The 26,109-nt window shown below is 36.6% G+C and overlaps 1 protein-coding gene across 1 annotated transcript in view; it reads left to right on the top strand.

Moving 5' to 3' along the window:
- Window positions 1-13,252: 13,252 nt before the first annotated feature.
- The window catches only part of LOC128552038 (palmitoyltransferase ZDHHC12-B-like), a 30,007-nt gene continuing 17,150 nt past the window's right edge, over window positions 13,253-26,109 (top strand). The window contains exons 1-2 of the mRNA XM_053533036.1: window positions 13,253-13,422; window positions 16,520-16,659. Coding sequence (XP_053389011.1) covers window positions 13,314-13,422; window positions 16,520-16,659 — 249 coding nt within the window. The 5' untranslated portion in view covers window positions 13,253-13,313. The remainder of the gene's footprint in view (window positions 13,423-16,519; window positions 16,660-26,109) is intronic.

Genomic DNA, 26,109 nt, shown 5'->3' with positions numbered 1-26,109 from the left:
ATAGATTTGTAAGTCAGTATATTTTTGAGCATGGGAACTTTGATTTGGTTTTCCACCAAGTTATATATCGACTAAGTATTCAATATAATTATGTAAGTCTTATTTTTCCATTCTTTGTCTCAGTCAACACACCACTATTAAAGATGTTCTACTGGAGCAAGATTTCGGCATTTTGCTATCAATTTAATACTTCTTTTGTGGAAATTTACCTTTTATGTGTCTGTCGGGCTAGAGTGTAGTTCCATACTCTAGATACTAAAACGCACAGCAAAAGGAGTACAAGACAATTATTCATAATGCAAGATAATGTTACCAAGTAACAGAAATAAACATTTTCTCAGATTGTTTGTTTTGACTGAAACACATACGATTGAATTTCATGAAAGAAGTGCTAGATCTAACTAAATTTGTGAAATGCTAAAAAAACGTTGTAAAACAATACTTTTTGAGAAATCCTTTGTCGCTGGTGTTTTTTCCGACCATATTTTAGATACCACGAACATAACCATTCATATTTGATATATATTACATTGGCGTAGTACCTTGTTGGCATTGCTGGCCCGTGCCTACACTTTCCCCGAAAAAATAAAGAAGAAGAAAAAATACGCTAATACATCCGCAATGCATAAGATTGCACAATTATACATGCATTTTCATTATTTTTCTTGGGGGACATGCCTCCAGACTCCCTAGTTAATCCCACCTAAATTGGTTCTCACATCTTCCAGAAAGCGTCCTAAACAACAAGCAACTATTCACATGCACAAAGTCGTCTGCTGCATATTGCTGTCCGTTCGAAAGACAAAAAACTATTGAAGAACAATAAATATATTCAAAACTGGAGGAACCTCTTGTTAAACATCTGAGGATACTTTTGATAAATTTAGAATGAGAATCTTGATTGTGCACATTTGTGAAAACAATTACGTTGTGGACACGTTGTCATAATTTTGGCGATAAAGAATCACGTGCATTTCATGACGGATATTGTGTCTGCGGAAGGGCTACTCCAGCCTCTTTTCGGGTCAGTATAGACAAAAGTGGGAACTAACATTTCCTGTCAATTTCTAGTCCAGAGAATAATACTGTTATTACTGTTATTCATTCAAAAACATCTCTCCCAATTAAACTCGTAGGCGCTGCCACCGAAAACATTATGGATGCCGCCATTTTTGTTAGATGTTGCCGCACAAAGTTCATCAATATATTGTAACTATGTTAATATGAAAATAGCTCAGAATCTCACGTTTCACAACTTGAATTACAGACGGTTATTCAAAATCCTGAACTGCTGAAAATGAATGTTACCTCTCGTCGGGCTTATCATCCAAAACAGCGATTGTAAAATGTTAATATAATTTATTAATAATCTATTATTTTTTCATTTCATTTCCATAATTTTAAAGTAAATGAAATTAAGAAATTCATAGATCTCCAAACTGTGAAATTTGTAAACATCACAGTCAATTATTTTCACTTACAGCATCCATGTAAGAATATTTGAAAACATTCAGGTTATTGAAAGTGTATCCCAGTGTATAGCTTTTTTGTCTGTCCTTTTCATTCAAAAGGTGTGCCGATTCATATAAAATCGACAGTGTCCTTAATCAATATGAATTACTTTGTATTTGAAAAGTTGTAAATTTAATTAATTTTACGTAACAAAAATATACAGGTCATGTATTCCTGTAGCTTGGACCTGTTTATTGAATGCTGGTCATATTGCACTGTGGCTGTGTATTGCGCCTGGCAGGTGGTCATAAAGATAGGCAGAACCATCGGCTATTTAACTGACATCATTACTGACCAATTAGCTATCACCAACAAAAAAATACATTCTGGAGGCGTTTCCCTGTGTGGTGCATTTTCCCCATAACAACTTTGTCATTGGATTAGTTTAGACATATTTTATTGCCGATATATGCATATATAAACAGAAAACTTCATCATTTGTACATATAACAGGCAAAAGGGTCTCGCAACATTAGTAACGGGTCTTCCCTAATGCAAATATTTACATATATTTAAGTTACAACAATGACATCTAATTAGTACATGAGTGGTAATTAATAAGTTTACAATATTACAGCTACAAAAAAGGAAAGAAAGAAGAAAAAAAGAGTATAAAGTACAAGTACATGACTTTTGTACTTATATAAACAAAAACATTTGTGACTGAGTGGCAATGTATAGATAGATGTAAGAGTAAAAAATATGCAATTAAATTGTAATAACATGTACTACATTTGGGGAAAAAAAGAACATAAAAATACTTAGAGACAACTAAAGTACATGTGTACTTTTATAAACAAACACATCTGTGACTAGTGGCTATGAACAGATAGATGTAAGAGTAAAAAAGTAGCTCCTTGGAGGTACCAATCTTTTAAATTTGAGAAAGAATAAAACCGAAAAAGTCCATGTTTTTTTTTACTGATTTCAGAATATTGTAGAATACCACAGACACAAGATATTTTAGTGAAATAAGTTTAAAAATTAAATCAAGACATTGTGTAAACAGATACATAATTCTTATATTTTTACCGCCAACATTCCGTCGAAGGAATACGGAAGAGCATTAGTGCCATGTGTATGTTATTTATTAACTCGAAATTTCGAGTTACTAAGTCGAAGTTTCGAGTTACTTATCTCTAAAATTTCATAGTATGTATCTTAATTGAGTTACTAAGTCGAAATTTCGAGTTACTAAGTCAAAATTTTGAATTACTTATCTCTAAAATTTCGAATTACATATCTTAATCGAGTTACTAAGTCAAAATTTCAAATTACTTATCTCTAAAATTTCGAATTACGTATCTTAATCGAGTTACTAAGTTGAAATTTTGAGTTACTCTTTACAATAGTTTACGTTGATGTTTAGGTCCTGGCCAAGAATAGGTACCTGGTGTATCCATTGGGTAGCCCTACAGGGTTTGCGCATAGACAATATCACTATTTAAACCATATTTATTTATTGATTGATTTTGTTGGGTTTAACATCGCACTGACACAATAATAGGTATGGCGACTTCCAAGCCTTTATGGTAGAGGACTACCTCAGATGCCTAAACCATGTTAAGTCTGGAAGGTTTTCGACCTAGTTTGAGCCCATATATTTCAATTAAATATAGACATACCCTAAATGAACGTGTAGTTATGACTCTGACCAAGATTGGACAGATCTAGATTCTGAGGAGAGGTCATAGAAGTTGACCAGGAAGTATTAAAAAATTCAGACTCAGAATATTTCACTATTTTGACCATATCTGGAAGGTTTTCGACCTAGATCGAGCCCCTACCACATGAACATACTATGCATGTAAATGGGGGTAAATATCCTGGATACAGTTTGAAATCTAGAGTAGCTCAGCCTCTAGAGGCTATGGTAGGTCATACATGATTGATGTATGGTAGTATATGTCCAAGTCCCTACATGTTCGTACAATATATGAATGTGTAGATAGACGATTCCACTTCGAAGAGTCAAAAGTTGTCCATTACATTTTTGGCCTTTGACAGATGGACAAACGTTCACATTTTGCAGATAAAAGGGCAAGATAGTAACTCGAAATTTCTAGTTACTAACTCGAAATTTCGAGTTATGTACGTTGAAAATTCAAGTTAGTAACTCGAAATTTTGAACTAATAAGTCGAAATTTCGTGTTAGTAACTCGAAATTTCGACTTATCAACTTGAAATTTTGACTTATTTTGAGTTGCTAACTCGAAATTTCGAGTTAATAAAAAAACGCACCAGGCACTTATCCTCTTCTGTAAAGGAACCCCTCAAAATGTACTGTTTTTCGTGAAAATATGTCAATGAGGGGTGGTCTATGTTTTCATTACCTAATGTCCGATTTTATTAGCCCACCATCGTCAGATGGTGGGCTATTGAAATCACTCTGCGTCCGTGGTCCTTCATCCTTCCGTCCGTTAACAATTTCTCCTCAGAAACTACCAGGGGGATTTTGACCAAACTTTTTTGACAATTTTTGAGTGAGTTATAGCCCTTTGTTTATTTTTATAATTTACATAGATTTCATGATATAGGAAAAAACTTTAAAAATCCTCTTGTTCAAAACAAACGGGCCTAGGGCTTTGATATTTGGTATGAAGCATCATCTAGTAGTCCTCTACCAAGATTGTTCAGATTATTTCCCTGGGGTCAAGTATGGCCCCACCCCGGGGGGTCACATGGTTTACATAGACTTATATAGGGAAAAACTTTGAAAATCTTCTTGTCCAAACCACAAAGCCTAGGGCTTTGATATTTGTAATGTAGTATCATCTAGTGGTTCTCTACCAAGTTTGTTCAAATTATCCCCCTAGGGTCAAATATGGCCCCGCCCTGGGGGTCACATGGTTCATATAGACTTACATAGGGAAAAGCTTTTTAAATCTTCGTCAATAACCCACAACATTCTAATTAATGGACCACATGTATGGTTTTGAGCGGCAAGATGAAGCTTGACATGAGTTGACCTTGATATTGACCTAGTGACCTACTTTCACATTTCTGTAGCTACAGCCTTCAAATTTGGACCACATGCATAGTTTTGTGCACCGAAAAAAACTTTACCTTGACATTGACCTAGTGACCTACTTTCACATTTCTGAAGGTACAGGCTTCAAATTTGGACCACATGCATATTTATGTACTGAATTCAACTTTGACCTTAAGATTGACCTAGTGACCTACTTTCACATTTCTCAAGCTACAGCCTTCAAATTTGGACCACTTGCATAGTTTTGTGTACCGAAATGAACCTTGACCTTAAGATTGACCTAGTGACCTACGTTCACATTTCTGTAGCTACAGGCTTCAAATTTAGACCGCATGCATAGGATTGTGTACCGAAACAAACTTTGACCTTGACATTGACCTAGGGGCCTACTTTCACATTTTTGAAGGGACATGCAGTGAAATTTGACCTTGATTTTGACTTAGTGACCTACTTTCTCACATTTCTCAAGCTACAGCCTTCAAATTTGGACCACTTGCATAGTTTTGTGTACCGAAATAAAGGTTGACCTTAAGATTGACCTAATGACCTACTTTCAGATTTCTCAAACTACAGCCTTCAAACTTGATGCACATGCATAGTTTTGTCTACAAAGAACTTTGTCCTTGAAATTGATCTAGTGACCTACTTTCACATTTCTCAAGCTACAGCATTCAAATTTGGACCATTTGCGTAGTTTTTGGTACCGAAATAAAAGTTGACATTAAGATTGACCTAGTGACCTACTTTCAAATTTCTCAAACTACAGCCTTCAAACTTATGCACATGCATAGTTTTGTGTACAAAGAACTTTGTCCTTGAAATTGATCTAGTGACCTACTTTCACATTTCTCAAGCTACAGCTTTCGAATTTGGACCACATGCACAGTGTTGTGTATGGAAATGAAAATTTGACCTTGAGCTAGTCGGTAAGTCTTGAAATTTGGAACACTCAAAAATGGCACATTGGTGGGCGCCAAGATCACTCTGTGATCTCTTGTTATTTTAAAACATACATGTATCATGTCCCGACGACGACAGTACTTTCAGTTGTTGTCTAACTTTACTGTTGGTGATTTTAACAAGTGGAGTGACCATGCTCCGTTGCATTTTTATGCCCCCTGTCGAAGAAGGAGGGGTATATTGTTTTGCAGATGTCGGTCGGAATGTAGACCAATCCGTTTCCGGATGATAACTCAAGAAAGCTTGGGCCTAGGATCATGAAAGTTGATAGGGAGGTTGATCATCACCAGCAGATGACCCCTATTGATTTTGAGGTCTTTATGTCAAAGGTCAAGGTCACAGTGACCCTGTATAGTAAAATGGTTTCCGGATGATAACTCAAGAACACTTGGGCCTAGGATCATTGTCAGGAAAATTGATAGGTTGGCCATGACCAGCAGATGACCCCTATTGATTTTGAGGTCATTAGGTCAAAGGTCAAGGTCACATTGGCCAGGAACAGTTAAAGCGGTTTCTGATCTTCTTGTCCAAAACCATAGAGCCTAGGGCTTTGGTATTTGGTATGTAGCAAAATCTAGTGGTCCTCTACCAAGATTGTTCAGATTATTTCCCTGGGGTCAAATATGGCCCCACTCCGGGGGTCACATGATTTATATATACTTATATAGGAAAAACTTTGAAAAACCTCTTGTCCAAAACCACAAGGCCTAGGGCTTTAATTTTTTGTATAAGACATCATCTAGTGGTCCTCAACTAAGATTGTTCAAATTATTCCCCTAGGGTCAAATATGGCTCCGCCCTGGAAGTCACTGGTTTACATAGACTTATATAGGGAAAAACTTTGAAAATCTCCTTTCCCAAACCACAAAGACTATGGCTTTGATATTTTGTAATGTAGCATCATTTAGTGGTTCTTTACCAAGTTTGTTCAAATTATCCCTCTAGGGTCATATGGTTCATATAGAATTATATAGGGAAAAACTTAGGACCTTCATGTCCATAACTTACATCATTCAAATTTGGACCACATGTATAGTTTTGAGTGGCAAGATGAATCTTGACATGAGTTGTCATTGATCTTGACCTGTTGACCTACTATCACATTTCTGTAGCTACAGCCTTCAAATTTGGACCACATGCATAGGTTTGTGTACCGAAAAAAACTTTGACCTTGTTATTGACCTACTTTCACATTTTTGAAAGTACAGTCTTCAAATTTGGACCACATGCATAGTTTTTTGTTCCAAAATAAAATTTGACATTCATTTTGACCTAGTGACCTACTTTCACATTTCTCAAGCTACAGCCTTCAAATTTGAATCACAGGCATAGTTTTGTGTATTGAAATGAACTTTGATCTTGAGATTGACCTAGTGACCTACTTTCACATTTCTGAAGGTACAGGCTTCAAATTTGGACCACTTGCATAGTTTTGTGTTCCGAAATAAAATTTGACATTAATTTTGACCTAGTGACCTACTTTCACATTTCTCAAGCTACAGCCTTCAGATTTGAACCACATGCATAGTTTTATGTACCGAAATGAACTTTGATCTTCAGATTGACATAGTGACCTACTTTCACATTTCTGAAACTACAGGCTTCAAATTTGGACTGCTTGCATATTTTTGTATTCTGTATTGAAATTTTCATTGATTTTTAGCTCACCTGTCACATAGTGACAAGGTGAGCTTTTGTGATCACGCAGCGTCTGTCGTCCATCCGTGCATCCGTGCGTGCGTAAACTTTTGCTTGTGACCACTCTAGAGGTCACATTTTTCGTGGGATCTTTATGAAAGTTGGTGAGAATGTTCACCTTGATGATATCTAGGTCAAGTTCGAAACTGGGTCACATGCGGTCCAAAACTAGGTCAGTAGGTCTAAAAATAGAAAAAACTTGTGACCTCTCTAGATGCCATATTTCTCAATGGATCTTCATGAAAATTGGTCAGAATGTTCATCTTGAAGATATCTTGATCAGATTCGAAACTGGGTCACGTGCGGTCAAAAACTAGGTCAGTAGGTCTAAAAATAGAAAAACCTTGTGACCTCTCTAGAGGCCATATTTTTCATTGGATCTTTATGAATATTGGTCAGAATGTTCACCTTGATGATATCTAGGTCAAGTTCGAAACTGGGTCACGTGCAGTCAAAAACTAGGTCAGTAGGTCTAAAAATAGAAAAACCTTTTGACCTCTCTAGAGGCCATATTTCTCAATGGATCTTCATGAAAATTGGTGAGTGTGTCCACCTTGATGATATCTAGGTCAAGTTCGAAACTGGGTCACATGTGGTCAAAAACTAGGTCAGTGGGTCTAAAAATAGAAAAACGTGACCTCCCTAAAGGCCATATTTTTTAATGGATCTTCATGAAAATTGGTGAGAATGTTCACCTTGATGATATCTAGGTCAAGTTCGAAACTGGGTCATGTGCGGTCAAAAACTAGGTCAGTAGGTCTAAAAATAGAAAAACCTTGTGACCTGTCTAGAGGACATATTTTTCATGAGATCTTCATGAAAATTGGTGAGAATGTTCACCTTGATGATATCTAGGTCAAGTTCAAAAGTGGGTCACATGCCTTCAAAAACTAGGTCATTAGGTCAAATAATAGAAAAAACTTGTGACCTCTCTAGAGGTCATATTTTTCAATGGATCTTCATGAAAATTGGTCAGAATTTTTAGCTCACATGTCACAAAGTGACAATGTGAGCTTTTGTGAACGTGCAGCGTCCGTCGTCCATGCGTTCGTCCGTCCACTCTAGAGGTCACATTTTTCATGGGATCTTTATGAAAGTTGGTCAGAATGTTTACCTTGATGATATCTAGGTCAAGTTCGAAACTGGGTCAGCTGTGGTCTAAAACTAGGTCAGTAGGTCAAATAATAGAAAAACCTTGTGACCTCTCTAGTTTTTGTTTAAAATGCATGTAGTTAACTGCCATCAACTGACAAAGGCGTGTTATTCAGCTCATTGGACTATTAAACATTGCATATACTGTGACTTCAAATTATGTATGTGCTGCTTTATTCATAAGCTAACAGAAATATTAAGGATATTTTCTATTTAGCATTAGCTAGTGGTGCATTAGCAGTGTCCCTTAAATTGGTTTAAACATTGAACATGAGCTAATGCTTGTTATACCCCCACCAAACATGTTTGGGGGGGGGCTATATAAGAGTCAGTTTTGTCCTGTCGCATCGTAAAATCTGTTATCTCAGTTACTACTAAATGGATTTGATTCAAATTTAAAATAGATGTATCACCTTATATCCCACATCATGTGACACAAGGTGCATAACTCTGACACCAATTTTTCATGAGTTATGTCCCCTTTTATTTAGAATTTAAGGTTAATTTTGATGCATTTTCACTTTATCTCGGTTATTACTAAATGGTTCTGATTCAAACTTAAAATAGATGTTCCACCTTATCACCCACATCATGTGACACAAGGTGCATAACTCTGACACCAATTTTTCATGAATTATGCCCCCTTTTAATTAGAATTTAAGGTTAATTTTGATGCAGTTTCACTATATCTCAGTTATTACTAAATGGATATGATTCAGACTTAAAATAGATGTTCCACCTTATCACCCCCATCTTGTGACACAAGGTGCATAACTCTGACACCAATTTTTCATGAATTATGCCCCCTTTTACTGAGAATTTAAGGTAAATTTGATGTATTTTCACTATATCTCAGTTATTACTAAATGGAATTGATTCAAACTCAGAATAGATGTTCCACCTCATCACCCACATCATGTGACACAAGATGCATAACTCACACCAATTTTTCATGAATTATGCCCCTATTTACTTAGAATTTAAGGCTGATTGTGATGCATTTTCACTATATACATGTATCATTCTGATTGGCTTAGAGCCAAAGGGAAGTTACCTTTTTAGCTCACATGTCACAAAGTGACAAGGTGAGCTTTTGTGATCGGGCAACGTCCATCGTCCGTAAACTTTTGCTTGTGACCACTCTAGAGGTTTTTCTAGAGAAAAACCTTGTGACCTCTCTAGAGGCCATACTTTTCAATGGATCTTCATGAAAGTTAGTCAGAATGTTCGCCTTGATGATATCTAGGTCAAGTTTGAAACTGGGTTACGTGCGATTAAAAACTAGGTCAGTAGGTCAAATATTAAAGAAACCTTGTGACCTCTCTAGAGGCCATATTTTTCATGGGATCTGTATGAAATTTGGTCTGAATGTTCATCTTGATGATATCTAGCTCAGATTTGAAACTGGGTCAACTGCGGTCAAAAACTAGGTCAGTAGGTCTAAAAATAGAAAAACTTTTTGACCTCTTTAGAGGCCATATTTTTCAATGGATCTTCATGATAATTCGTCTGAATGTTCACCTTCATGATATCTAGATAAAGTTCGAAACTGGGTCACGTGCGATCAAAACTAGGTCAGTAGGTATAAAAATAGAAAAAACCTTGTGACCTCTTTAGAGGCCATATGTTTCATGAGATCTTCATAAGAATTGGTGAGAATGTTCACCTTGATGATATCTAGGTCAGGTTCAGAACTGGGTCAGGTGCCTTCAAAAACTAGGTCATTAGGTCAAATAATAGAAAAACCTTGTGACCTCTCTAGAGGCCATATTTTTCAATGGATCTTCATGAAAATTGGTCAGAATTTTTATCTTGATATCTAGGTCAAGTTTAAAACTGGGTCACATGAGCTCAAAAACTAGGTCACTATATCAGATAATAGAAAAAACGACGTCATACTCAGTTCAAAACTGGGTCATGTAGGGACAGGTGAGCGATTCAGGACCATCATGGTCCTCTTGTTTCATTTTGTTCCATAGTTTTGAAGTAAATGAAATTAAGAAATTCACCAAAATGGGGAATTTTGTAAATATCACAGTCAATTATTCTTACGTACAGCACCCATATCAGAAAACTTGATGGTGATAATTACAAATATTGAGCGGTTTCAATTCAACGCCGATTTTTCTAGTTAATTATCGTTTTAATGCATCAAAATGATATATTTATGTTGAAATATATTATACAAAGGTTTGATCATTCCTATCAAGATTTGGGAAGCCCACCCGCTTAGCACAGTAGGTAGAGCATTGGTCTACGGATCGTTGCTCTAGGGAGTTCGATCCTTGGGCGGGCATATGTTTTCTGTGACTATTTGATAAATGACTTTGTGTCAGAAATCATTAGTCCTCAACTTCTGATTCATGTGGGGAAGTTGGCAGTTACTTGCAGAGAACAGGTTTGTACTGGTACAGAATCCAGGAACACTGGTTAGGTTAACTGCCCGACTTAACATGACTGAAATACTGTTGAAAAACGGCGTTAAACCCAAAACAAACAAACAAGATTTGGGTAGATTTAGGTTTTTCATGCTGCCTGTAAGTTTGTGTGATCTTTATTGTTCAAAAAGGTTTAATTAAATAAAATTAATTCAAATAAGTAATTCATTATTGATGCCAGTAAGTATATAATAAAATGTTTTTAGTTATTAATTTCTTGCTTTTCATTATGGCTGAGAAACATAGGTCTGATTCAGGTACACAGTTAATTACCTCCTGCAAAGAAAGCAAAATCTGTGAAATGTTAAATTGGTCTTCTGCCAAAGCCTGCAGGATCCTCAACTAAACTCTTCTTGGCTCTGAGTTGGGGAACATTAGCTTAACTAGCATCTGCTGTAGTAATAAATACTATATATGATGTGATACTAGACATTGAGACAGTAAAGGAACTTTATTGTACCGTACATGAAATAGTGAAATATGTGTGTTAAGCTTGGAAAGATCTATATCGTGGAACAAGTCAACATGTATCATTTTGCAAAAAACATTTTGTTGTATTTGAATGCAGGACTGTTTATCTTTGTGACACATTAAAGCCACTACTTGTAAGTTTGTGTGATTTCTTTCAAAACTAATAAATAAAAACATTGCTTGAGAGTTGTCTCGCAGTTATATGTATATAATATATTGTTAATTTATATGAAAAATGATATAAATTATGGTTAATTGATGCACTGTTTTGATTATTATTACTCAAGGACAGACCATTCACTTATGAAGCATTCAGTATGATTTAACATTTGTGGATAATGGCGTTTTCTGCTGCAGTCTAAGAATTTGAAATACCTTAAAGCCCAAAAGCTTCATGGGGCAAAGCCACTGTGAACCCCACTAAAGCCCTATTGTGGCATGAATGGGCGTGTGAGCCTCTTTGATACGCCATGTAAAAATTTGGCTCAGACTTTTTTCAACCCAGCACTAGCCCTGTAATTCATGACTAAAGTTCAAGCTTAACACCCCATATACCATTGTTTTACATACAACGTGTTATATTAAACAAAGCTAGGTTCCCTCCAAACTAAAGAGCTAATTTGTTACCTTCTGAAATTAGGTCAAGTACTTTTTCAAGGCCGGAACGAAGGACCACCAAGTCACATTGTTTTAAGGTCTAACAGTACCATGTTTCCAGACAGTGAGTTGTCACTTTATTGATTCAACACTGATTTAAACTTTATTTTCCACCAAGGGATAGTAGTCGTACAGTGACTGAGTCATAGAGTTGTATGAATTACCTCTTTGAATGACCAGTTTCGTTGGCTGTATCAGTGATTTAAAACACAACACAATCAAAACTTGACCTTGTACATTTAACTTGCTTTATTTGCTTTGATCTATCATATATCCAGACAGACAGCCTGTTTGTTTACCTGCATTTTTTTTACCATGCACAAATTGAGATGGACCTGCAAAGGTTTCCTGTTCTTAACTTAGTCTTACTTTCTCCTACTGTGCCTTCAAAAATAAAGATGCTTACAATTTTTAGCACGACTATTCGAAGAATAGGGGAGCTATCCTACTCACTCCGGCCTCGGCGTGAGCGTGAGTGTCACACAAATATTAAAGTTTGCGTACCACCCCAAATATTTTCCATTGAGATATTGCTTTCATATTTTGCAGACTTGTTTACCATCATGACCCCAGTCTGTAAAAAGGAGGAGGCAACTCTATCAAGCATTTTGACTGAATTATGGCCCCTTTTCAACTTAGAATAAATGTTAAAGTTTGCGTACCACCCCAAATATTTTCAAAGTCCATTGAGATATTGCTTTCATATTTTGCATACTTGTTTACCATCATGACCCCAGTCTGTAAAAAGGAGGAGGCAACTCTATCAAGCATTTTGACTGAATTATGGCCCCTTTTTGACTTAGAATAAATGTTAAAGTTTGCGTACCACTCCAAATATTTTCAAAGTCCATTGAGCTATTGCTTTCATATTTTGCATACTTGTTTATCATCATGACCCCAGTCTGTAAAAAGGAGGAGGCAACTTTGTCAAACATTTTGACTGAATTATGGCCCCTTTTCGACTTAGAATTAATGTTAAAGTTTGCGTACCAACCCAAATATTTTTCAAAGTCCATTGAGATATTGCTTTCATATTTTGCATACTTGTGTATCATCATGAACCCAGTCTGTAAAAAGGAGGAGGCAACTCTATCAAGCATTTTGACTGAATTATGGCCCCTTTCCGACTTAAAATATGCTTATTGTAATGTTGAGTCATTGCTCATATTATACTATCAAGCACTAAGAATAGTCGAGCGTGCTGTCCACTAAGCTCTTGTTAAGTATATTATTTACTTTTGAGGACAAGGATAATAATGGTGTGAAATTCATGTCAGACACAATGTTGAATGAAATGCTGAAACTGTGAGGGCAGTCACCAGTTTCAACAGGTCCAAAGATGATACAAAGTTACAAACATCATTGACAGATATTACGAATATTTCAATCACTTATTTCAGATGAAGTCTGGCGGTAAACAATCTAGGTGAAATATGAAAGAGTCTGGGATGAGAAGACATTGTGGTTTAAATGCTCTGGTACGATTGTTCCATACAGGACTGTGTTCAGCAATTCTCTCTACCCTACTGTGGAAAGAAACTGGTAAAATTCTCAAGTTATTTTCCCCTTTTTCATAATGAACATTAAAACAAAATGTTCAAGCAATTTTACATGAAATTTAGGCTTTTTACCAGAAAAACTGAAACTGCTTTATTTGATTAAACGCCTAATTTTACACATAGTATATTCACTGGCGTTGTACATTAAATTATACCAGATTTATATAGCGCTAAAGGCGCTTTACATAGTTCGAATGCAGCCACACAGGGCGCATAATTCATCCTCTACTAGTACAGACACAGAGCGATCTGACCAGAGGGACAGAGTGAGACAAAGCCCCCACGACAGAGAGATCAGAAATCAGATACAGGCTTATCCGGCTAACTTAGCCTAGCTCGTTTCGAATAGACAGCCTGGTTCTTTAACGTGCCCAGTGTATAGCACTGATACACGCAAGGATTGCCTGGGTTCCTGACCAGTACACCTCTAGTTGGGTGGGAAACACTGAAAAGCGTTTCTGAAAATTCCCGAGTAGCTGCCGGGGATCGAACCCCGACCTCAGGATTGGAAGGCCAGTGTGCAAACCACTGAGCTATCCATCTGGTTTGATTTGAGTGAAGACGGAGTGTGCTATGTATATTTATTGCTAGCAGTATTTATTTTTATGCCCCCAAAGGGAGGCATATTAGTTTTCAACTGTCCGTCCGTCCGTTTGTTCGTTCGTCACAACGTTAACTTTTTGCATGAAGGCACTTTACTCACGAACCACTGCACCCAGGACCTTCAAACTTCACATGCTGATAGTAAGTATTGAGTACACGACCCCTACTGACTTTGGGTCAAAGGTCAAGGTCACCAGGTCAAAGGTCAAGGCGCTGCGGGGGCATTTGTCACCATTAGTGACAGCTCTTGTTTAACATGTCCGTTAATCAGATGTTCAATATTCTCTACAACTTTCTAATCTAAATGATAGTGAATATGAGTCAGCTTAGATTTCAGATGTATTTTCCGCCAACATTGTCGCCACTATTGGATGTACGCACTTACTGAGTATATGACTGGTATAACATAGGCTTGATAGTGTACATTCAATGCTTACGACTACACTCAGTGCGGGAGATTTAATGCCGACCATGTATTTTCTAGAAACTGTTAATTTTGTCATGGAAAGCATTCCCTTCACTGGGGATCAAACTTTCATTTTTAGCTCACCTGTCACAAAGTGACAAGGTGAGCTTTTGTGATCGCGCAGCGTCCGTCGTCCGTGCGTGCGTAAACTTTTTGCTTGTGACCACTCTAGAGGTCACATTTTTCATGGGATCTTTATGAAAGTTGGTCAGAATGTTCACCTTGATGATATCTAGGTCAAGTTCGAAACTGGGTCATGTGCGATCAAAAACTAGGTCAGTAGGTCTAAAAATAGAAAAACCTTGTGACCTCTCTAGAGGCCATATTTTTCAATGGATCTTCATGAAAATTGGTCAGAATGTTTATCTTGATGATATCTAGATCAAGTTTGAAACTGGGTCAACTGGGTCAAAAACTAGGTCAGTAGGTCAAATAATAGAAAATCCTTGTGACCTCTCTAGAGGTCATATTTTTCATGGGATCTGCATGAAAATTAGTCAGAATGTTCGTCTTGATGATATCTAGGTCAAGTTCGAAACTGGGTCACATCCGGTCCAAAACTAGGTCAGTAGGTCAAATAATAGAAAAACCTTGTGACCTCTGTAGAGGCCGTATTTTTCATGGGATCTGCATGAAAATTGGTCAGAATGTTCATCTTTATGATATCTAGGTCAAGTTTGCGGTCAAAAACTAGGTCAGTAGGTCAAATAATAGAAAATCCTTGTTACCTCTCTAGAGGTCATATTTTTCATGGGATCTGCATGAAAATTGGTCAGAATATTCATCTTGATGATATCTAGGTCAAGTTCGAAACTGGGTCACGTCCGGTCCAAAACTAGGTCACTAGGTCAAATAATAGAAAAACCTTGTGACCTCTGTAGAGGCCATATATTTCATGGGATCTGCATGAAAATTGGTCAGAATGTTCATCTTGATCATATATAGGTCAAGTTCGAAACTGGGTCAACTGCGTTCCAAAACTAGGTCAGTAGGTCTAAAAATAGAAAATCCTTCTGACCTCCCTAGAGGCCATATTTTTCAATGGATCTTCATGAAAATTGGTGAGAATGTTCACCTTGATGATATTTAGGTCTATTTTGAAACTGGGTCACGTGCGGTCAAAAACTAGGTCAGTAGGTCAAATAATAGAAAAACCTTGTGACCTCTCTAGAGGTCATATTTTTCATGGGATCTGCATGAAAATTGGTCAGAATGTTCATCTTGATGATATCTAAGTCAAGTTCGAAACTGGGTTACGTGCAATCAAAAACTAGGTCAGTAGGTCAGATAATAGAAAAACCTTGTGACCTCTGTAGAGGCCAGATTTTTCATGGGATCTGCATGAAAATTGGTCAGAATGTTCATCTTGATAATATCTAGGTCAAGGTTGAAACTGGGTCACATGTGGTGAAAAACTAGGTCAGTAGGTCAAATAATAGAAAAAACTTGTGACCTCTCTAGAGGCCATTTTTTCATGGGATCTTTATGAAAGTTGGTCTGAATGTTCATCTTGATGATATCTAGTTCAAGTTCGAAACTAGGTCAACTGCAGTCAAAAACTAGGTCACTAGGTCTAAACATAGAAAAACCTTGTGACCTCTATAGAGGCCATATTTTTCAATGGATCTTCATGAAAACTGGTGAGAATGTTCACCTTGATGATATCTAGGTCAAGTACAAAACTGGGTCACATGCCTGCAAAAACTAGTTCATTATGTCAAATAATAGAAAAACCTTGCGACCTCTCTAGAGGCCATATCTTTAAATGGATCTTCATGAAAATTGGTCAGAATTTTTATCTTGATGATATCTAGGTCAAGTTCAGAACTAGGTCACATGAGCTCTAAAACTAGGTCACTATGTCAAATAATAGAAAAAACGACGTCATACTCAGTTCATGTGGGGACAGGTGAGCGATTCAGGACCATCATGGTCCTCTTGTCTAGATTGTTAAACTTGTGCTTGAAAGTCATTGAATTCATTCATGATAGATAATGTTGTTTGTTTACAGGTCTAAGATGGGCATTGGTAGAGATTAATGACCTTGTGTATGGAGCTGTGTTCCTGTGTTTGTTTGTGACATCTCTGACCCTATACTATATTGCATGTCTCACAGATCCTGGATATGTATCTATCAAACAGTACAAACATGTATGTATTACCAGATACATGTTTTCTTCTCTAATTAATCAGATCATAACAACTTTAACTCATCTCTGAATTGCTAGGAAATGTAAAAAAAAAACAGCAAGTTAAATTATTCAGTTTAATATTACGTTTTGACCTTTGATTTGCAGCCATGTCAACATTTTTGTGCCCCCCCCCCCATGAGTGGTGGAGGCATATAGATTTGGTCTTGTCCGTGCGGACGGACGCACGATTGATACCTTAGGTTTATAGGAGGTGTGGCCTAAGACAATAGAAATCCTTTGTATTCATTCCGTAACCAAAAGAATTCTTTTGTTCCTTAAGTGGTCATTCTATTGTTTTCAAACAATGGAAAAACCAACTAATACCAAATCGTATGGGCGTCCGTCCGTTTGAAGTTCGTGACGTGCCTAGCTCGAAAAGTATTTGATACAAATTGATGAAACCTTGCATGAGTGTTTATCATGATATGAACTTGCACATCTCCTATTTTTCGTCTGGCTCCGCCCCTATTTTCAGAGTTATGGCCCCTGAAATAGTCAAAAATGCACATTTTCACCTTGTGACACGCCTAGCTCAAAATGTATTCGATATAAATTGATGAAACCTTGCATGAGTCTTAATCATGATATGAACTTGCGCACCTCCTATTTTTCATCTGGCTTTGCCCCCTATTTTCAGAGTTATGGCCCCTGAAATAGTAAAAAATGCGCATTTTCACCTTGTGACACGCCTAGCTCAAAAAGTGTTTGATATAGATTCATGAAACCTTGCATGAGTCTTAATCATGATATGAACTTGCGCACCTCCTAGTTTTCGTTTGGGTCGGCCCCCTATTTTCAGAGAAATGGCCCCTGAAATAGTCAAAAATGCACATTTTCACCTTGTGACGTGCCTAGCTCAAAAAGTATTTGATATAGATTCATGAAAAACTTGCTTGAGTCTTAATCATGATATGAACTTGCGCACCTCCTATTTTTAGCTCACCTGTCACAAAGTGACAAGGTGAGCTTTTGTGATCGCGCGGTGTCCGTCGTCCGTCCGTGCGTCCGTAAACTTTTGCTTGTGACCACTCTAGAGGTCACATTTTTCATGGGATCTTTATGAAAGTTGGTCAGAATGTTCATCTTGATGATATCTAGGTCAAGTTCGAAACTGGGTCACGTGCCATCAAAAACTAGGTCAGTAGGTCTAAAAATAGAAAACCTTGTGACCTCTCTAGAGGCCATATATTTCACAAGATCTTCATGAAAATTGGTCAGAATGTTCACCTTGATGATATCTAGGTCAAGTTCGAAACTGGGTCACGTGGGGTCAAAAACTAGGTCAGTAGGTCTAAAAATAGAAAAACCTTGTGACCTCTCTAGAGGCCATATTTTTCACGAGATCTTCATGAATATTGGTCAGAATGTTTATCTTGATGATATCTAGGTCAAGTTCGAAACTGGGTCACATAGGATCAAAAACTAGGTCATTAGGTCTAAAAATAGAAAAACCTTGTGACCTCTCTAGAGGCCATATTTCTCAATGCATCTTCATGAAAATTAGTCAGAATGTTCATCTTGATGATATCTAGGTCAAGTTCGAAACTGGGTCACGTGGGGTTAAAAACTAGGTCAGTAGATCTAAAAATAGAAAAACCTTGTGACCTCTCTAGAGGCCATATTTTTCATGAGATCTTCATGAATACTGGTCAGAATGTTCACCTTGATGATATCTAGGTCAAGTTCGAAACTGGGTCATGTGGGGTCAAAAACTAGGTCAGTAGATCTAAAAATAGAAAAACCTTATGACCTCTCTAGTGGCCATATTTCTCAATGGATCTTCATGAAAATTGGTCAGAATGTTCACCTTGATGATATCTAGGTCAAGTTCGAAACTGGGTCATGTGCGGTCAAAAACTAGGTCAGTAGGTCTAAAAATAGGAAAACCTTGTGACCTCTCTAGAGGCGATATTTTTCAATGGATCTTCATTAAAATTGGTCAGAATGTTTACCTTGAAGATATCTAGGTCAAATTCGAAACTGGGTCACGTGGGATTAAAAACTAGGTCAGTAGATCTAAAAATAGAAAAACCTTGTGACCTCTCTAGAGGCCATATTTTTCATGAGATCTTCATGAATATTGGTCAGAATGTTCATCTTGATGATATCTAAGTCAGATTCGAAACTGGGTCACGTGGGGTCAAAAACTAGGTCAGTAGGTCTAAAAATAGAAAAAACCTTGTGACCTCTCTAGAGGCCATATTTCTCAATGGATCTTCATGAAAATTGGTGAGAATGTTCAGCTTGATGATATCTAGGTCAGGTTCGTAACTGGGTCATGTGTGGTCAAAAACTAGGTCAGTAGGTCGAAAAATAGAAAAACCTTGTGACCTCTCTAGAGGCCATATTTTTCACGAGATCTTCATGAAAATTGGTCAGAATGTTCACCTTGATGATATCTAGGTCAAGTTTAAAAGTGGGTCACGTGCCTTCAAAAACTAGGTCATTAGGTCAAATAATAGAAAAACCTTGTGACCTCTCTAGAGGCCATATTTTTCAATGGATCTTCATGAAAATTGGTCAGAATTTTTTATCTTGATGATATCTAGGTCACATGTGCTCAAAAACTAGGTCACTATGTCAAATAATAGAAATAACGATGTCATACTCAGTTGAACACTGGGTCATGTTGAGATAGGTGAGCGATTCAGGACCATCATGGTCCTCTTGTTAATTTGGGTCTGCCCCCTATTTTTAGAGTTATAGCCCCTGAAATAGTAAAAAATACACATTTTCACCTTGTGATGCACCTAGCTCAAAAGTATTTAATATAAATGGTTGAAAACTTGCATAAGTCTTAATCATGATATAAACTTGCACACCTCTAATTTTTTGGCTGGCTCCACCCCCTATTTTTAAAGTTATGGCCCCTGAAATAGTAAAAAAATGCACTTTTTTACCTAATTATGTAGAGATGGTACCTAAAAAATTCAAATTCATCTTTATAGGTTTTTTTCAGAGTGAAATGATAGCTAAGTGCACCAATTTTCTAAATATATTTATGGTTTTCCTCTTTTTCCATGTCAAAAATAGAAATATTTGATATCTAAAAAATGACTTTCTCAAAATATCTGAAGCAAAATGGACAACTCTTGTATTGACCGTTTTCCAAAGATTTTAGGACTTCTCCAATTATAGTCTATATCAAATGCTCCCACAGCTAAATAAATTCAATAGAGTATAAGGTAAGTTTACTCTACTTTCAACATTTTGAAAGAGCCTATACTGAACTTCCTTTTGTCTTTTAATAAAGTCAAATTCCAAGACTAGCCAAGAGTCTAAAACGCTTGAAAAAATTCTGAGTGAATGAGAATGACATGCTCTTTATTATAAGCTTACCAAAACCATACCAAAAATGTACCTTAAAGAAGTTATTAAAGATTTTATATTGTAAACAAACCCCTACACCATTTTATCATCAATATTTTCCACTCATGAATGCACTCAATTCAGGTGATAATTGTTGATATATTTGTAAATGAGAGGCCCCAACAAAAACCTTTTTTCAAGTTGTGTAAACAGTATAAGTTTTAATTTAATGTTGATATCTGAAATTATCCGATTACTTTGTTTTCAACAATAAATAAAACACCTTTTAGTTTGTTTAGGGTAGTTGACCTGTAACGAAAATCATCAAATAGAGTAATCTCCATATGCTTTTTCAGCATTTATTCGTTTTTCAAGGAAAGCAAATGATCGTGCTAGTTCCCTCCAGAGAATGTTTAAATTGAGAATTGCTTAAAATACATTACATAGAGTCATTACCTGTCAGCTACCTTAACATGTAGTAATTACAACCACTACCTTAAAACATTGTAATCATATTTGACGACAATGAATTTTTGTGTTACCAATTTAACTTTTTTTGTTATTTCTCATTGTTGGATATATACATTTTACATTTTGATATATAAATGTTGTGTAAACCAATGTATCACCATTGAGAACAATAAATAAACAACTTTGGCTAAAAGATCAAAACTTAATAACGTTTCTTAATGTCGTTAATTTTCTTCAAAGGAAGGTATGCATTATTCTATATAATCTTCATGCATTACTAAACTTTCTATCAGGGCCTCACTACAACTTACAAAATTACTGTCAGTGTAAGTCATGAGAAAAGCGTGCATATTGTATATTGAATACAAAGGGATTTAAACAAATGTAGGTCATATTTTGTCTGCCTGATAAGTTGTTTGAAAAAGGACCTATCTGATTTTTCTTTCACTTTTGATCAATGTTTAATGTTGGCTTCAGTTTATTGATCAATTCAGAGTTGTCCCCCTTTGATTTATTTGGGTAGGTACCATCTCTAAATTATGTGCCTAGCTCAAAAAGTATCAGATGTAAATTCAGGAAACCTTGCTGGAGTCTTTATCATGATGTGAACTTGCACACTTGGCATTCCTCTTGAGAATCTTAGCTCTTATTACAGAGTTATGGCCCGTGAAATAACCAAAATAGTGGATTTTTTGTTTGTGATGCTCATAGCTCAAAAAGTAAAGGGCCTAGAATAATGAATCCTTTTCATAAAATGATTGTTGAGGCTATACCCCATTAAGACTGCAAACATTTGAATTATTGGCCCTCATTTATGACAAATGTACCAGTGGGGGGCACACCTTGTGTCCTACAGACACATTCTAGTTATTTTTTAGATATTTTAAAAAGAAAAAGACTAGTGTTCTGTAAAGCTCATAAAGAGCTCTTAATAACTGTCAGGTTGTTTCTGGAATTTAAGTAAGTTTAAAAATCAGCCGGGGTTGCTATTCTTTATTGTAGCCAACTGTGTTTTCAATACATCTTCAGTGAAGAGTGGTGTTAATTCCTGGACATATGTTTGTATGTTTGTGAAACATTCTCCATGTTTCCACTTTACTGATGACTGCTTTCTCTTATAATCATAACACTTCGTAGGTTGATATCAGAATTTTAGATGAACTGCATTCATCAGGCTATATTGAAGGATAATTTTCATTATGTCCTATACAGTCAAACCTGTGTTAAAGACCACCTCTGAAGAGAGACCACCTGGCTCTAAGGATCACATGTTTTGTTTCCCATTTTTAATTCCACTTTTCAGAGAATAGGGGGGCTATACTACTAACCCCGGCGTCAGCGTCTGACCCTTCTTGGTTAAAGTTTTTCGGCAACCTTTGTTTTTCTATCATATCTTTGTTACTGTTGCTTATACCTTACTGTAACTTCACTTAAACATTGTCCAGTATGCAAACAAAGCATATGTAGGGGCTGAGCCCATTATACCCAAGGTCAAGGTCACCAAGGTGATATACTTAGGTTATTTTTAAGGTTAAAGTTTTTTTTTGGCAAGCTTTGTTTTTTAGCTCACCTGTCACAAAGTGACAAGGTGAGCTTTTGTGATCGCGCGGTGTCCGTCGTCCGTCCGTGCGTCCGTAAACTTTTGCTTGTGACCACTCTAGAGGTCACATTTTTCATGGGATCTTTATGAAAGTTGGTCAGAATGTTCATCTTGATGATATCTAGGTTAAGTTCGAAACTGGGTCACATGCCATCAAAAACTAGGTCAGTAGGTCTAAAAATAGAAAAACCTTGTGACCTCTCTAGAGGCCATATATTTCAAAAGATCTTCATGAAAATTAGTCAGAATGTTCACCTTGATGATATCTAGGTCAAGTTCGAAACTGGGTCACGTGGGGTCAAAAACTAGGTCAGTAGGTCTAAAAATAGAAAAACCTTGTGACCTCTCTAGAGGCCATATTTTTCATGAGATCTTCATGAATATTGGTCAGAATGTTTATCTTGATGATATCTAGGTCAAGTTCGAAACTGGGTCACGTGGGGTCAAAAACTAGGTCATTAGGTCTAAAAATAGAAAAACCTTGTGACCTCTCTAGAGACCATATTTCTCAATGGATCTTCATGATAATTGGTCAGAATGTTCATCTTGATGATATCTAGGTGAAGTTCGAAACTGGGGCACGACGGGTTAAAAACTAGGTCAGTAGATCTAAAAATAGAAAAACCTTGTGACCTCTGTAGAGGCCATATTTTTCATGAGATCTTCATGAATATTGGTCTGAATGTTCACCTTGATGATATCTAGGTCAAGTTCGAAACTGGGTCATGTGGGGTCAAAAACTAGGTCAGTAGATCTAAAAATAGAAAAACCTTGTGACCACTCTAGAGGCCATATTTCTCAATGGATTTTCATGAAAATTGGTCAGAATGTTCACCTTGATGATATCTAGGTCAACTCGAAACTGGGTCACGTGCGGTCAAAAACTAGGTCAGTAGGTCTAAAAATAGGAAAACCTTGTGACCTCTCTAGAGGCGATATTTTTCAATGGATCTTCATGAAAATTGGTCAGAATGTTTACCTTGAAGATATCTAGGTCAAGTTCGAAACTGGGTCACGTGGGTTTAAAAACTAGGTCAGTAGATCTAAAAATAGAAAAACCTTGTGACCTCTCTAGAGGCCATATTTTTCATGAGATCTTCATGAATATTGGTCAGAATGTTCATCTTGATGATATCTAAGTGAAATTCGAAACTGGGTCACGTGGGGTCAAAAACTAGGTCAGTAGGTCTAAAAATAGAAAAAACCTTGTGACCTCTCTAGAGGCCATATTTCTCTATGGATCTTCATGAAAATTGGTGAGAATGTTCAGCTTGATGATATCTAGACGTCAGGTTCGTAACTGGGTCATGTGTGGTCAAAAACTTGGTCAGTAGGTCTAAAAATAGAAAAACCTTGTGACCTCTCTAGAGGCCATATTTTTCACGAGATCTTCATGAAAATTGGTGAGAATGTTCACCTTGATGATATCTAGTTCAAGTTTAAAAGTGGGTCACGTGCCTTCAAAAACTAGGTCATTAGGTCAAATAATAGAAAAACCTTGTGACCTCTCTAGAGGCCATATTTTTCAATGGATCTTCATGAAAATTGGTCAGAATTTTTTATCTTGATGATATCTAGGTCACATGTGCTCAAAAACTAGGTCACTATGTCAAATAATAGAAATAACGACGTCATACTCAGTTGAACACTGGGTCATTTGGGGATAGGTGAGCGATTCAGGACCATCATGGTCCTCTTGTTCTGTCATGTCTTTGTTACTATTGCTTATATCTTACTCTAACTTTACATAAACATTGTCCAGCATACAGACAAAATATGTATAGGGACTGGGCCCATTATACCCAAGGTTAAGGTCACCAAGGTGTTGTACTTAGGTTATTTTTAGCTCACCTAGTGACAAGGTGAGCTTTTGTGATCACGCAGCGTCTGTCGTCCGTCCGTGCGTAAACTTTTCCTTGTGACATCTCTAGAGGTCACAGTTTTTGTTGGATCTTTATGAAAGTTGGTCAGAATGTTCATCTTGATGATATCTAGGTCAAGTTCGAAACTGGGTCACGTGCCATCAAAAACTAGGTCAGTAGGTCTAAAAATAGAAAAACCTTGTGACCTCTCTAGAGGCCATATATTTCACAAGATCTTCATGAAAATTGGTCAGAATGTTCACCTTGATGATATCTAAGTAAAGTTCGAAACTGGGTCACGTGGGGTCAAAAACTAGGTCAGTAGGTCTAAAAATAGAAAAACCTTGTGACCTCTCTAGAGGCCATATTTTTCATGAGATCTTCATGAATATTGGTCAGAATGTTCACCTTGATGATATCTAGGCCAGTATTGAAACTGGGTCACTTGGGGTCAAAAACTAGGTCATTAGGTCTAAAAATAGAAAAACCTTGTGACCTCTCTAGAGGCCATATTTCTCAATGGATCTTCATGAAAATTGGTCAGAATGTTCACCTTGATGATATCTAGGTCAAATTCGAAAATGGGTCACATGGGATTAAAAACTAGGTCAGTAGATCTAAAAATAGAAAAACCTTGTGACCTCTCTAGAGGCCATATTTTTCAGAGATCTTCATGAATATTGGTCAGAATGTTCACCTTGATGATATCTAGGTCAAGTTCGAAACTGGGTCATGTGGGGTCAAAAACTAGGTGAGTAGGTCTAAAAATAGAAAAACATTGTGACCTCTCTAGAGGCCATATTTCTCAATGGATCTTCATGAAAATTGGTCAGAATGTTCACCTTGATGATATCTAGGCCAAGTTCAAAACTGGGTCACGTGGGGTCAAAAACTAGGTCAGTAGGTCTAAAAATAGAAAAACCTTGTGACCTCTCTAGAGGCCCTATTTTTCAATGGATCTTCATGAAAATTGGTCAGAATGTTTACCTTGATGATATCTAGGTCGAGTTCGAAACTGGGTCACGTGGGGTTAAAAACTAGGTCAGTAGATCTAAAAATAGAAAAACCTTGTGACCTCTTTAGAGGCCATATTTTTTCATGAGATCTTCATGAATATGGTCAGAATGTTCACCTTGATGATATCTAGGTCAAGTTCGAAACTGGGTCACGTGCAGTCAAAAACTAGGTCAGTAGGTCTAAAAATAGAAAAACCTTGTGACCTCTCTAGAGGCCATATATTTCACGAGATCTTCATGACAATTGGTGAGAATGTTCACCTTGATGATATCTAGGTCAAGTTTAAAAGTGGGTCACGTGCCTTCAAAAACTAGGTCATTAGGTCAAATAATAGAAAAACCTTGTGACCTCTCTAGAGGCCATATTTTTCAATGGATCTTCATGAAAATTGGTCAGAATTTTTTATCTTGATGATATCTAGGTCACATGTGCTCAAAAACTAGGTCACTATGTCAAATAATAGAAATAACGACGTCATACTCAGTTCAACACTGGGTCATGTGGGGATATGTGAGCGAATCAGGACCATCATGGTCCTCTTGTTTAGGTTAAAGTTTTTCGACAACCTTTGTTTTTCTGTCATATCTTTGTTACTTTTTGCTTATATCATACTGTAAGTTCACATAAACATTTTCCAGCATACAAACAAGGTATGTGTAGGGGCTTGGCCCATTATACCCAAGGTCAAGGTCACCAAGGAGTTATACTTTGAATTATTTTCATGTTAAATTTTTTCAAAAGCTTTATTAATAGACATATCTTTGGTACTTTAAAAGATAATGACTTGAAATTAAAAACATTTGTTCATAATTATCATCTGCATGTGTGGTGACATACCCCATAACTCTAATTGTATTTTTGACAGAATTATGCCCCTTTTATACTTAAAGTTTTTTTGCAATCTTTGATTTCTGGATGTAACTTTAATGCAATATAAGATAAAGACTTGAAACTTAAAATGTATCTTTATCAGCATCATCTGCATGTGTGATAACAATCCCCATAACTCTGATTTGTATTTTTGACCAAATTATGCCCCTTTTATACTTAAATCCTTTTAATAAACTTTGTTTTCTGGACATATCTTTGGTACTATATAAGATAATGACTTGAAACTCAAAATATATCTTTGCCATCATCATCTGTATTT

The sequence above is a fragment of the Mercenaria mercenaria genome, unplaced genomic scaffold (genome assembly GCF_021730395.1).
Source record: "Mercenaria mercenaria strain notata unplaced genomic scaffold, MADL_Memer_1 contig_1969, whole genome shotgun sequence".
Taxonomy (NCBI): domain Eukaryota; kingdom Metazoa; phylum Mollusca; class Bivalvia; order Venerida; family Veneridae; genus Mercenaria; species Mercenaria mercenaria.
This window is presented reverse-complemented; position numbering and strand designations above follow the sequence as displayed.